This window comes from Rutidosis leptorrhynchoides, chromosome 2 (assembly GCF_046630445.1).
Source record: "Rutidosis leptorrhynchoides isolate AG116_Rl617_1_P2 chromosome 2, CSIRO_AGI_Rlap_v1, whole genome shotgun sequence".
NCBI lineage: Eukaryota > Viridiplantae > Streptophyta > Magnoliopsida > Asterales > Asteraceae > Rutidosis > Rutidosis leptorrhynchoides.
In genome coordinates, this window is record NC_092334.1 from 543524562 (window position 1) to 543537500 (window position 12939).

Genomic DNA, 12939 nt, shown 5'->3' on the forward strand with positions numbered 1-12939 from the left:
TAGGTTGCCTTAGAAAAACTTCATGAACTTGATTATTGATTTTGGTGAATTTGGGTTAGGGTTTGATGAACTTGAAATGGACTTTTGATGCATTGAATGCCATGGATTATTATTGGTAAGTGGTTAGTTGGATTGTATGCTTGATTACCTTCAAAACGGCATATCATATGTATAAATTGGATTCCCGAAACTTAACTTGCAATTTATGAATTTGAAACTTGAAAATAAACCTTTATTGGTCACTTGACGGGATTGTGGTTATTGTATATGATGTTTTTGCTTGATGAAGAGTGGTTAGTTGTGTTCCTTGTCGAAAGAGCTTTCCGGTGATATAAAATACATGTTCTAATTGTTTGCGGATCATAAAATGTGATTGTTTGTGTTTTGGTTCGTGCAATTGAGAAATTCAGCAAACAGGGCCTGGAAGGCATTTGGGACGCCGTCCTGACTTTTGGGACGCCGTCCCACTCTTCAATTTGGGACGCCGTCTTGACGTTTGGGACGCCGTCCCACACTTCATTGTGGGACGCCGTCTAGCCACTTGGGACGCCGTCCCATTTGGCTAAAACTGGCTGTTCGTTTTAGTCATTTGACGTGAAAATGTTTGCTATGCTACGGACCTCCGATTAACATGAAACTTGGCCAACATGCTCATATATGATTATATAACTTAGAAAAATTGTCGGACATCCAACCCGACCCCGTTGACTTTTCTGTTGACTTTGACCCGACCAAGTTGACTTTTAATCAAACTTAACCAAATAATTGTGCAATCGTTCTAACATGTTTTTATACTTGTACCTTGCATGAAACATGACAACTTGACTCACATGCTACATTATTGAGTCGTAACGAGCCATAGGACTAATTGAACATCTTTGACCTATCGTGTTTACCGTTATTGATACGACCTATTTGTTTAGGTCAAGACTAGCATTGTTCTTTGCACACGTTTACTTGTCGAAGTACTTTACTACTCGTGCACTCAAGGTGAGATCATAGTCCCACTTTTACTCTTTTTGAACTTACATTTGGGATGAGAAAACATAAACATTTCTTTATTAAGTGAACACAAGTACAGGAAAACAAACATTCTACATACGAGTTTAGAACAAAATCCTCAATTCGATTATCATTAGTTACACTTGCCGGGTGTAAGCGAGAACTTATGTTGTATGGATCCATATGGGTTTGACAAACCCTCATTCAAACGGTTCGCTACCGTTTACGAATGAAATATATTTTCGAGAAACAGTGTATGTTCTAGCACTAAGTGATGGGGTTCAATGGAAGGAAATGTTAAGCATTGATAATTGGGTGCTCGTGAAACAAACTTTTGGAATGTATTACTACTATTTCATTGATGCAAATCTTGTGGTTCACTTGTACTTACTTACTTAAACCTATGATTTCACCAACGTTTTCGTTGACAGATTTCTATGTTTTTCTCAGGTCCTTGAACGATACATGATACATGCTTCCGCTCATTATTTGATACTTGCATTGGATGTCGAGTATACGTGCATTTCATGGAGCGTCTTTTGACTTTACTTTAAACCGTGTCGCCTAGATTTCATTCGTATTATAACGTTGTAACTTAACTATTGGTTGAACAATTCTTGTAAACTTTGAAACAATCTTTATTTTGAAATGAAGGCGACATATCTTTTGGTCAAACGTTGTTTTAAAGACTTATGACCACGTAACGGGACCTAAGTAGACGATGCCGTCAATGACGATTTGGTCGGGTCGCTACAGATGGTATCAGAGCGTTGGTTGTAGGGATTTAGAGTTCATTGGTGTCAACCTCGAGTCATAGGGTACATTGGTGAGTCTAGACTACAACCGGCATATAGACTTGAAGTAGGAATTACTTGACTACTTGTGCATTTATACTCGAACGCTTCTACTCATATCTACTCTTAGCTCATCTTAACCTCACGTTGTTTAATTTGATTGACGCGCCACCTTGACTATATGAAATGATGTCGAATGCACATATGAATCAGGGTAATATAATTTCCGGGATTATATTACGGTGACTCATATGAACGTTCCGACATTATGACATAAAGAATTTAAGGCGAGTCGAGGAAAAACTTCTCTTTATCTTTATTCTATATCACGGTTAGTATTATTGAGAATACTAATCAATGATATTCTTGTGTCTTGAAGGAACAATGGCCCCTCGTCATGTACGCCGCAATGAAACTCCCGAACAAGCTCTCGAACGGATGATAGCTACCGCCGTAGATGCGGCCATGGCCGGTCACTCATCCAACAACAATAATAATAACAACCACAACAACAACAACAACAACAACAACAATGGAGCCGGAAACTCAAACGAGGGATGCTCCTATAAAGCTTTCATGGGGTGCAAACCTCACACTTTTGATGGAACCGGGGGACCGGTCGTGCTCACCCGATGGTTTGAGCAAACGGAAGCCGTCTTTAGCATAAGCGGTTGTCGGGACCAAGATAAGGTCAAATACTCCACTCACACTTTCTCCGGAATTGCTCTAACATGGTGGAATACCTATGTTCAATCGGTGGGTACCGATGAAGCTCATGCCCTCTCTTGGGCCGATCTAAAGGAAAAGATGATTGTTGAATATTTTCCGCGCGAAGAAACCCGAAAACTTGAGGAAGAACTAAGAGCTTTGAAAGCGGTCGGAAACGATCTTAAAGCTTATAATCAACGCTTCGCCGAACTATCCTTGATGTGTCCTAATCTTGTTAACCCCGAATCTCAAAGGATTGAGCTCTACATGCTCGGTCTTCCAAAAAGCATCAAACAAGGGGTGATGTCATCCAAACCCACTACTCATCAAGCCGCTATGAACATGGCTCGCCAACTAATTGAAACGGTTGACGAAATCGTAGTTCCGGCACCTAAGGCCGAGGATAAATCGGGCGGCAACAAAAGAAAGTGGGAACCCTCCCAATCAAGCAACAACAACTTTGCCAAGAAATCTTTCACTTCCGACGGCAAGAAGGGTTATGCCGGGAATCTACCTCTTTGCAACAAATGCAACAAACATCACTTTGGTGAATGTGACAAGTTAATTTGCCACCGGTGCCAAGGAGTTGGTCATAAGGCCAACGATTGTAAAAGTGCCACTCCCGTTGCTCGAAAGTGGCCCAATGCACCAAAGACGGGCACTTGTTACGAATGTGGTCAAACGGGTCATTATAGAAATGCATGCCCGAAAAGGAAAGATAACACCAATACGCGCGGCCGAGCTTTCAACATCAACACCGAGGAAGCCCGGGATGACACTGAACTAGTCACGGGTACGTTTCTTCTCAACAATTCTTATGTCTCCTGTTTATTCGATTCGGGTGCCGATAAATGCTTTGTATCCAAGACTTTGACTCATTCTTTTAGCACTCCACCTCTTCCATTAGATACCACTTATACCATTGAAGTGGCTAACGGGAAACTATTAAGTGCCGACACATATTACCGGGGGTGTACGATAAACATTTTGGGTAAGGAATTTGAAATGGATTTGATACCCATGGAACTAGGAAGCTTTGATGTAATAATCGGTATGAATTGGTTAGTCAAAACGAAATCTCACATTCTTTGTGATCTTAACGCAATCCGAATTCCTATCGAGAATGGTGAACCTTTGATCGTCTATGGCGATAAGAGTTGCACCGGACTCAACCTCGTTTCGTGTGTTAAAGTTAGAAAACTACTCCGTAAGGGTTGTTTTGCGATCCTTGCTCACGTTAAGAAAGTCGAGCCCGATGAGAAGCACATCGATGATGTGCCAATTGTTAGTGACTATTCCGATGTATTTCCCGACGAATTGCCGGGTCTTCCGCCTCATCGACCGGTTGAATTCCAAATCGATCTTATTCCGGGAGCCGCACCCGTAGCACGTGCACCGTATAGACTTGCTCCATCCGAAATGCAAGAATTGCAAAGTCAAATCCAAGAACTACTTGATCGTGGTTTTATCCAACCTAGCCATTCACCTTGGGGCGCTCCGATTTTGTTTGTTAAAAAGAAAGACGGATCCCTACGAATGTGCATTGATTATCGTGAACTAAATAAATTGACGGTTAAGAACCGATATCCTCTTCCTCGCATCGATGACCTCTTTGATCAACTACAAGGGTCTTGTGTATATTCGAAAATCGATCTCCGCTCGGGTTATCATCAATTGAGGGTTAAAGGGGAAGATGTCTCCAAAACCGCTTTCCGAACTCGTTATGGTAGTTATGAATTCCTTGTCATGCCATTTGGTCTCACTAACGCACCGGCGGTGTTCATGGATCTTATGAACCGCGTGTGCAAACCGTATCTCGATAAATTCGTTATTGTGTTCATCGATGACATATTGATCTATTCTAAAAATGAAGAAGAGCACGAACAACATCTCCGACTTGTGCTTGAACTTTTAAGACAAGAACAACTCTATGCCAAATTCTCCAAGTGTGAATTTTGGTTAAAGGAAGTTCAATTTCTTGGTCATGTTGTAAGTGACCAAGGTATTAAAGTCGATCCAACGAAAATCGAAGCCATTAGCAAATGGGAGACTCCTACTACTCCTACTCACATTCGTCAATTTTTGGGTCTCGTCGGGTACTATCGTAGATTCATCGAAAATTTCTCTTTGGTTGCACGTCCTCTAACCGCATTGACTCACAAGGGAAAGAAATTCATTTGGGCGACCGAACATGAATCCGCATTCCAAATCTTGAAAACGAAGCTAACCACCGCTCCTATCTTGTCACTTCCCGAAGGCAATGATGACTTTGTTGTATATTGCGATGCCTCAAAACATGGTTTTGGGTGTGTATTGATGCAACGAACGAAAGTCATTGCTTATGCTTCTCGACAACTCAAAATTCATGAACGAAATTACACGACGCATGATCTCGAACTCGGAGCCGTTGTCTTTGCACTTAAAATGTGGAGACACTATCTTTATGGAACCAAGAGTACTATCTTTACCGACCACAAAAGTCTTCAACACATTTTCGATCAAAAGCAACTAAACATGAGACAACGAAGGTGGATTGAAACCTTAAACGATTACGATTGCGAGCTTCGTTACCATCCCGGGAAGGCAAATGTAGTAGCCGATGCCTTAAGTCGAAAAGAAAGAGCGGCGCCTCTCCGTGTCCGAGCTTTAAACATCACCATTCACACCAACCTTAATAGCCAAATTCGGGTAGCCCAAGATGAGGCTCTCAAGGATGAAAACATCTCTCTCGAACACTTGAACGTCCTCACCTCTCGATTCGAAGTTAAAGAAACCGGACTCCGATATTTCGCCGGAAGAATTTGGGTGCCTAGTTATGGGGATCTACGAAGCCTTATTTTAGATGAAGCCCATAAGTCACGATACTCGATTCACCCCGGTGCCAATAAGATGTACCACGACCTTAAACAACTATATTGGTGGCCGAACATCAAAAGGGACGTAGCTACTTATGTTTCCAAGTGTTTGACATGTTCCAAAGTCAAAGCCGAACACCAAAGACCGTCCGGACTACTTCGACAACCCGAGATCCCGCAATGGAAGTGGGAAAGGATAACGATGGATTTTATCACCAAGCTACCAAAAACGACGGGCGGTTATGATACCATTTGGGTTATTGTTGACCGTCTCACCAAATCCGCACACTTCCTTGCCATGAAAGAAACGGACAAAATGGAGAAACTTGCACAACTTTACATTAAGGAGATCGTAGCCCGACACGGTGTACCTTTATCGATTATCTCCGACCGAGATGGCCGTTTCGTTTCTAGATTTTGGCGTACATTGCAAGAAGCGTTGGGAACGCGTTTAGACATGAGCACCGCATATCATCCTCAAACCGATGGACAAAGCGAACGCACAATTCAAACCTTAGAGGACATGTTACGAGCTTGCGTGGTTGATTTCGGAAAAGCTTGGGACAAGCACTTACCTCTCGCCGAGTTCTCTTACAACAATAGTTATCACGCGAGTATTAAAGCCGCACCTTTTGAAGCGCTATATGGCCGCAAATGTCGTTCACCTCTTTGTTGGGCCGAGGTAGGCGACGTGCAAATCACCGGACCCGAACTCATTCACGAAACCACCGAGAAAATCGTTCAAATTCGAGATAGGCTTAGGACGGCCCGGAGTCGTCAAAAGTGCTATACCGACAAAAGACGCAACGACCTTGAATTTCAAGTCGGTGACCGCGTCATGTTAAAAGTCGCACCTTGGAAGGGTGTAATCCGTTTTGGGAAACGCGGGAAGCTAAATCCGCGGTATATTGGTCCTTTCGAAATCTTGGAGCGTATTGGAACCGTTGCTTATCGTTTAGATCTTCCGCCTCAATTGAACTCCGTTCATCCTACTTTCCATGTATCCAACATGAAAAAGTGTCTTGCCGAACCCGATATCGTCATTCCTCTCGAGGAGCTTACCATTGATGACAAACTTCATTTCGTGGAGGAACCGGTTGAAATTGTGGACACCTCCGTCAAGACTTTGAAACAAAGCCGAATCCCGATTGTTAAAGTCTGTTGGAACGCCAAAAGGGGACCCGAGTTTACTTGGGAAAGACAAGACCAAATGCAAAGGAAGTATCCTCATCTATTCGTGAATTCGGAAACGCAAGATCTCGAGGAAGAAACAACGACTACTGCGCCTACTTAAATTTCGGGGCGAAATTTCTTTTAAGGTGTAGGTAATGTAACATCCCGCCTTTTTCCATTCACTTTTCCGTTTAACTATTTAAGTTCCGTTATATGTTTATAACACATCTCGTTAATACGCGTTTGAATTATCTCGTTTAGGTAATTCCCGTACCCGTTTCCTAAGTTGAGGGACTAAAGTTGCCAAATGGAGAAAGAGATGACTAGGTCAACTAGTCAACTCTTTCCTCTCCATTCATTTTATCACCTCCCAAATAATACTTCACCTTTTTCTCTCAAAACCCTCAAACCTTCAATCATCATCCAAATTCGTTCAAGAAGGATTCGATCAAAACAAATTGCATATTTGAACTCCTCGTGATCTCCTCTTCGTTTCCATACCGATTTCATCAATTTTGGGTAACTTTCTAAAATCACTAATTCTTGTGTTCTTGAGATTTTTAAGTTATAAGGTTGTTAATTAGTGTCTATGGCTCGAGTCTAGTTTGTTTATGTGATTTATATGCTCGATCTCGTTGTTTTAGTGTAACTAGAATGAACTTGAATTTTGTGGTGTTGTTCTTGAATTTAGGATGATCATATGTTGTTAGATGTTAAAAGTTGATGTTTTAATTGTGTTACTAGCATCACTAGCTTCAATTTGATGTGTAGGTTGCCTTAGAAAAACTTCATGAACTTGATTATTGATTTTGGTGAATTTGGGTTAGGGTTTGATGAACTTGAAATGGACTTTTGATGCATTGAATGCCATGGATTATTATTGGTAAGTGGTTAGTTGGATTGTATGCTTGATTACCTTCAAAACGGCATATCATATGTATAAATTGGATTCCCGAAACTTAACTTGCAATTTATGAATTTGAAACTTGAAAATAAACCTTTATTGGTCACTTGACGGGATTGTGGTTATTGTATATGATGTTTTTGCTTGATGAAGAGTGGTTAGTTGTGTTCCTTGTCGAAAGAGCTTTCCGGTGATATAAAATACATGTTCTAATTGTTTGCGGATCATAAAATGTGATTGTTTGTGTTTTGGTTCGTGCAATTGAGAAATTCAGCAAACAGGGCCTGGAAGGCATTTGGGACGCCGTCCTGACTTTTGGGACGCCGTCCCACTCTTCAATTTGGGACGCCGTCTTGACGTTTGGGACGCCGTCCCACACTTCATTGTGGGACGCCGTCTAGCCACTTGGGACGCCGTCCCATTTGGCTAAAACTGGCTGTTCGTTTTAGTCATTTGACGTGAAAATGTTTGCTATGCTACGGACCTCCGATTAACATGAAACTTGGCCAACATGCTCATATATGATTATATAACTTAGAAAAATTGTCGGACATCCAACCCGACCCCGTTGACTTTTCTGTTGACTTTGACCCGACCAAGTTGACTTTTAATCAAACTTAACCAAATAATTGTGCAATCGTTCTAACATGTTTTTATACTTGTACCTTGCATGAAACATGACAACTTGACTCACATGCTACATTATTGAGTTGTAACGAGCCATAGGACTAATTGAACATCTTTGACCTATCGTGTTTACCGTTATTGATACGACCTATTTGTTTAGGTCAAGACTAGCATTGTTCTTTGCACACGTTTACTTGTCGAAGTACTTTACTACTCGTGCACTCAAGGTGAGATCATAGTCCCACTTTTACTCTTTTTGAACTTACATTTGGGATGAGAAAACATAAACATTTCTTTATTAAGTGAACACAAGTACAGGAAAACAAACATTCTACATACGAGTTTAGAACAAAATCCTCAATTCGATTATCATTAGTTACACTTGCCGGGTGTAAGCGAGAACTTATGTTGTATGGATCCATATGGGTTTGACAAACCCTCATTCAAACGGTTCGCTACCGTTTACGAATGAAATATATTTTCGAGAAACAGTGTATGTTCTAGCACTAAGTGATGGGGTTCAATGGAAGGAAATGTTAAGCATTGATAATTGGGTGCTCGTGAAACAAACTTTTGGAATGTATTACTACTATTTCATTGATGCAAATCTTGTGGTTCACTTGTACTTACTTACTTAAACCTATGATTTCACCAACGTTTTCGTTGACAGATTTCTATGTTTTTCTCAGGTCCTTGAACGATACATGATACATGCTTCCGCTCATTATTTGATACTTGCATTGGATGTCGAGTATACGTGCATTTCATGGAGCGTCTTTTGACTTTACTTTAAACCGTGTCGCCTAGATTTCATTCGTATTATAACGTTGTAACTTAACTATTGGTTGAACAATTCTTGTAAACTTTGAAACAATCTTTATTTTGAAATGAAGGCGACATATCTTTTGGTCAAACGTTGTTTTAAAGACTTATGACCACGTAACGGGACCTAAGTAGACGACGCCGTCAATGACGATTTGGTCGGGTCGCTACAAAAACCTCCGGATTCTCGAGTCTCAACCAAACAAACAAACTCACCATCTGCAAAAAGAACAGGATGAAATACACAATTCCGAACCAAACCTCGAAACACACTATTCGGAAGAAAAACAGGCTGAAATACCACCTCCAAACACAGAAGAATTTGACTTCTTCAACCATGGCGCCGAGAACGTGTGTAAAATAAAAAAAATAGAGAACCCGTTTATACCTGTTGTTGGGTCTAGTGAATCGGATGAAGCAAGTGACGAGGAAGATGAAGATGAAGAAGATGAAGAAAAAAAAGATGTATTCTGGAATATGCCAACTCTACACAGTCAGCAAGATGAAGAAAACCCAGAATTTACGACCCCAATTCCAACCACGTATCAGGTATCTGATTTGGTCAAAGTTCGTCAAACGTTTTCGAACAAGGAAGAATTCCTAAACCAGCTATTTACAAAATGCCTTGAAGAAAACTTTCAAATAAAGCCTGTAAAGTCAGACAAATCTCGGTACACCGCTAAATGTGTGTTGCCAAATTGTGAGTGGAAATGTAGTGCATACAAAATAAGACACACTGAAAACTTTATGGTTAAAAAGTTGCATGACGTACACACTTGCTCACGCACACAAATTATGGGAAACAATAAACATGCTACTAAAAAGGTGTTGGGTAGTATTCTTATGGATTCGTTCAAGGCTGCTAATCGAGAGTATAAACCAAAAGATATACGTGATGATGTAGCTAATCGGTTTAGAGTGAGTGTATCATACAATCAAGCATGGAGGGCCAAGTGTCAAGCAATAGAGATGTTACGTGGCAGTAGTGATGACTCCTTTAGAATGCTTCCCATTTACCTTCATAACCTTAAGATCCACAACCCGGGGACCATCACCAATTTGGTTACCGATAAAGAAAATAAATTTGTGATGTGTTACATGTCCATTGGAGTAGTTGTAAGTAAATATATTTTAGCAAAAACCACCTTTTAATATGTACACCATACGCAAAGGCGCAAGGGTCACCTTGCGCCAACTAATACGCAATGACGCAATAAAAACCTTGCGCCTTGCGTATGGTGTATGAGGTCTTTATTAATAATATTTGATTTACTGTGAAAATTTCATGCAGATTCGATCATTTGTGCAACATGTCCGCCCGATAATCATCGTCGATGCTGCACATTTAAAGGGTGGGTACCTGGGTACTAATTTAGTTGCTGTTGCGATGGATGGCAATAATGGAATTTTGCCATTGGCTTATGGAATTGGTGAAGGCGAGACAAACAGTGTTTGGTCATGGTTTTTTGGTAACCTAAGAGATCATTTAATGAGTTATGGTATGGTTGATCGTATGTCAGAGATTACTTTTATTTCTGATCGTGCTGCTTCAATAGCATACGGCATTGCAAACGTGTTTCCGGAAGCGTTTCACGCTCATTGTGCACGTCATTTATTCATGAACATCAAAACTAAATCCAACAAGATGAAATTCTTCGAATGGCACTTTTGGAAAATGGTTAAGGCGTACCGTGCGTCGGATTTTCATGATCATCTGGATGTATTTCGAAGGAGATTGAAAGCGTCTTATAAAGTTCTATGTGAGGATGGTATCAATAGATGGTCCAGAAGTCAATCTACTCATATTAGGTATTCATACCTTACAAGCAACAGTGTAGAGTCTATAAACTCTCTATCAAGACATGCTCGTAAACTACCCGTTTGCATGTTGTTCAAATTTTTTCGTTGTTCAATACAGGATTGGTATTTCAAACATCGCAACAAATCAGTTAGTCTTACTTCACCGGTTACTCCATATGTTGAACGTAAGCTAGCTAAGAGGACGGACAAATCAAGAAGATGGCGAGCATTTCCATCGACAAATGATCTAATAGAGGTACATGATGGACGAAAAAATGGGTTGGTTAATCTACAAGATAGAACTTGTTCATGTGGTCAATGGCAATTATCAGGCATACCCTGCGGTCATGTGATTGCATCAGCACGACACTTCGGAGTGGAGGATATTAGTTGTTATGTATCACATTGGTTCAGCACTCAAACATACATAAATACGTATTCCGAACACATTCTTCCTCTCCCCCATCGGTCTGAATGGTCGGATCCGGTTCCCGGGATTTTGCAACTTGTACACCCCCCAGTTCTAAAGAAAAGACAACCTGGACGTCCTAAAGGTAAAAAACGCATTCCTTCAAAAGGTGAAGAAACTTCAAAAAAAGTAAGAACTTGTAGTCGTTGCAAAGAACCAGGTCATTCTCGATCAACATGCCCAGCTGCTTATGACCGAACAGGTGAATCAACTTCTCAACGGGCAAGAAACACAACCTCGAAGGCGAAAGAGACAGTCGAACCATCTCAAGCTTATCAATCTCAGTTTTATCCAACGTACAATTTAGGTAGTAATTAGTTCCTAGAATACGTTTATTTTCAGGAACAAATTAAGGTGTGATGTCTTCCATTGTTGTAATATTTTTTAATTAGTATTTTATGATGTGGTTTCGTGTGTTACTTCATATGTTATAATATTGAATGCACAAGCTAGTGTTACAAGAATAATAAAAATTTTGTGGCGCAAGGTCGCAAGATGAACCTTGCGTATGTTTCAAAAATAGGCGCAAGGACGCAAGAAGAACCTTGAGTCTGCTTAATAAAAAGGCGCAAAGACGCAAGAATCACCTTGCGCCTGCTTCTAAATACGAGGCGCAAGGCCGCAAGAAGGACCTTGCGTCTACGGCTATTACGGGACGCAAGGTCGCAAGGTCTGATTACACACCTTTGCGCCTTCAAAAATACAGTTACGGACCTGTTCACAGTTTACAACATTTACAGTTTTATACACAAGGTGAGTCTCAGAAGAAAGGTCGCAAGGGTAGACGGGTCGCAAGGGGGTCGCAAGTGCAAGGTTCTTTGTAATCGCCGTCGGTCGCAAAGTGGTCGCAAGAGCTGAGTGTCGGGGTGTGTGTGTGTATGTGGTGTCTGATTTCTATATTTGACCTAATTTTTTAACACAAGGACGCAAGGCGCAAGGACGCAAGGCGCAAGGACGCAAGTCGCAAGGTCGCAAGGTCTCTTGCGCCTTGCGCGGGCATTTTGTCAAGGTTTTTTTTTTTAGAGTACCAGCTCAGAAAAGACCAAAAAAATGGGTATTTTGGTGATTGACCCATCATTATTTAGTCATCGGATAAAAATTTGGGTGGGCTTTTCATTCAGATAATTGACACCAAATTAAAAGGAAATAATGAATTTACATGGGTCAATGAGTGTGTAGCTTTAGAGGGGTATTATCAAAAGAAATAGAGGTAGACGACAAAGGGTGATATTTAAATATGATGGGCCGTTTGAGTAAAGAAAAATAAGTGTGAGGCTGCTATTTGGTTTATGGACTGATTCTTATAATTGCTTGGAGAGCACGAATATTCGTTGCCATATAAACCAAATCATGCCTACATATTATTGAGGAGTTTTATAATTAGTTTAGTTGTAGGTTTTATTTTATTTAATTTGACGTATCCACCTTTGGGTTTTTGCTCTAGTCGACACATACACAAAAGAAAAGGAGACAAGTTGCTGGAGGCGTGGTGTTGGAACTAGAGGCTCACGACAACAAAGCTTTTCAAGTTTCGGATTATTTTTTTCTTCTTGTTCAACAAATAAGTAATCGGTGACTTCTATTTTAATTATTTGTTTAATACAATGATTAATTATTTGTTCTTGATTATTTTTGTTGATTGTTCAATTATTATGAGTAGCTAAATATTTTTGTATTCACATAGATGATTGAACCTATGTGATGGATTGCTAATCTTTTGTGTCTATCAAATTAATTGCTTTTGATCCATGATTCTTAATTACTCCCATTAATTGATCTCATTAA

General features: G+C 40.5%; 1 protein-coding gene across 1 annotated transcript; it reads left to right on the top strand.

Moving 5' to 3' along the window:
* Positions 1 to 9351: 9351 nt before the first annotated feature.
* LOC139889654 (uncharacterized) lies at positions 9352 to 11978 on the top strand. Its single transcript, XM_071872592.1, has 3 exons — positions 9352 to 10001; positions 10177 to 10694; positions 11678 to 11978. The coding sequence occupies exons 1-3, from the start codon at positions 9363 to 9365 to the stop codon at positions 11976 to 11978; spliced, it is 1458 nt and encodes a 485-aa protein (XP_071728693.1). The 5' UTR covers positions 9352 to 9362.
* The last annotated feature ends 961 nt before the right edge of the window (positions 11979 to 12939 follow it).

Coding starts and splice junctions, on each gene's coding strand:
- LOC139889654 (XM_071872592.1), top strand. CDS start 9,363: ATGCCAACTCTACACAGTCAGCAAGATGAAGAAAACCCAGAATTTACG. Junction 10,002..10,176: donor ACATGTCCATTGGAGTAGTT/GTAAGTAAATAT, acceptor AATTTCATGCAG/ATTCGATCATTTGTGCAACA. Junction 10,695..11,677: donor AGTCAATCTACTCATATTAG/GTATTCATACCT, acceptor TTTCAAAAATAG/GCGCAAGGACGCAAGAAGAA.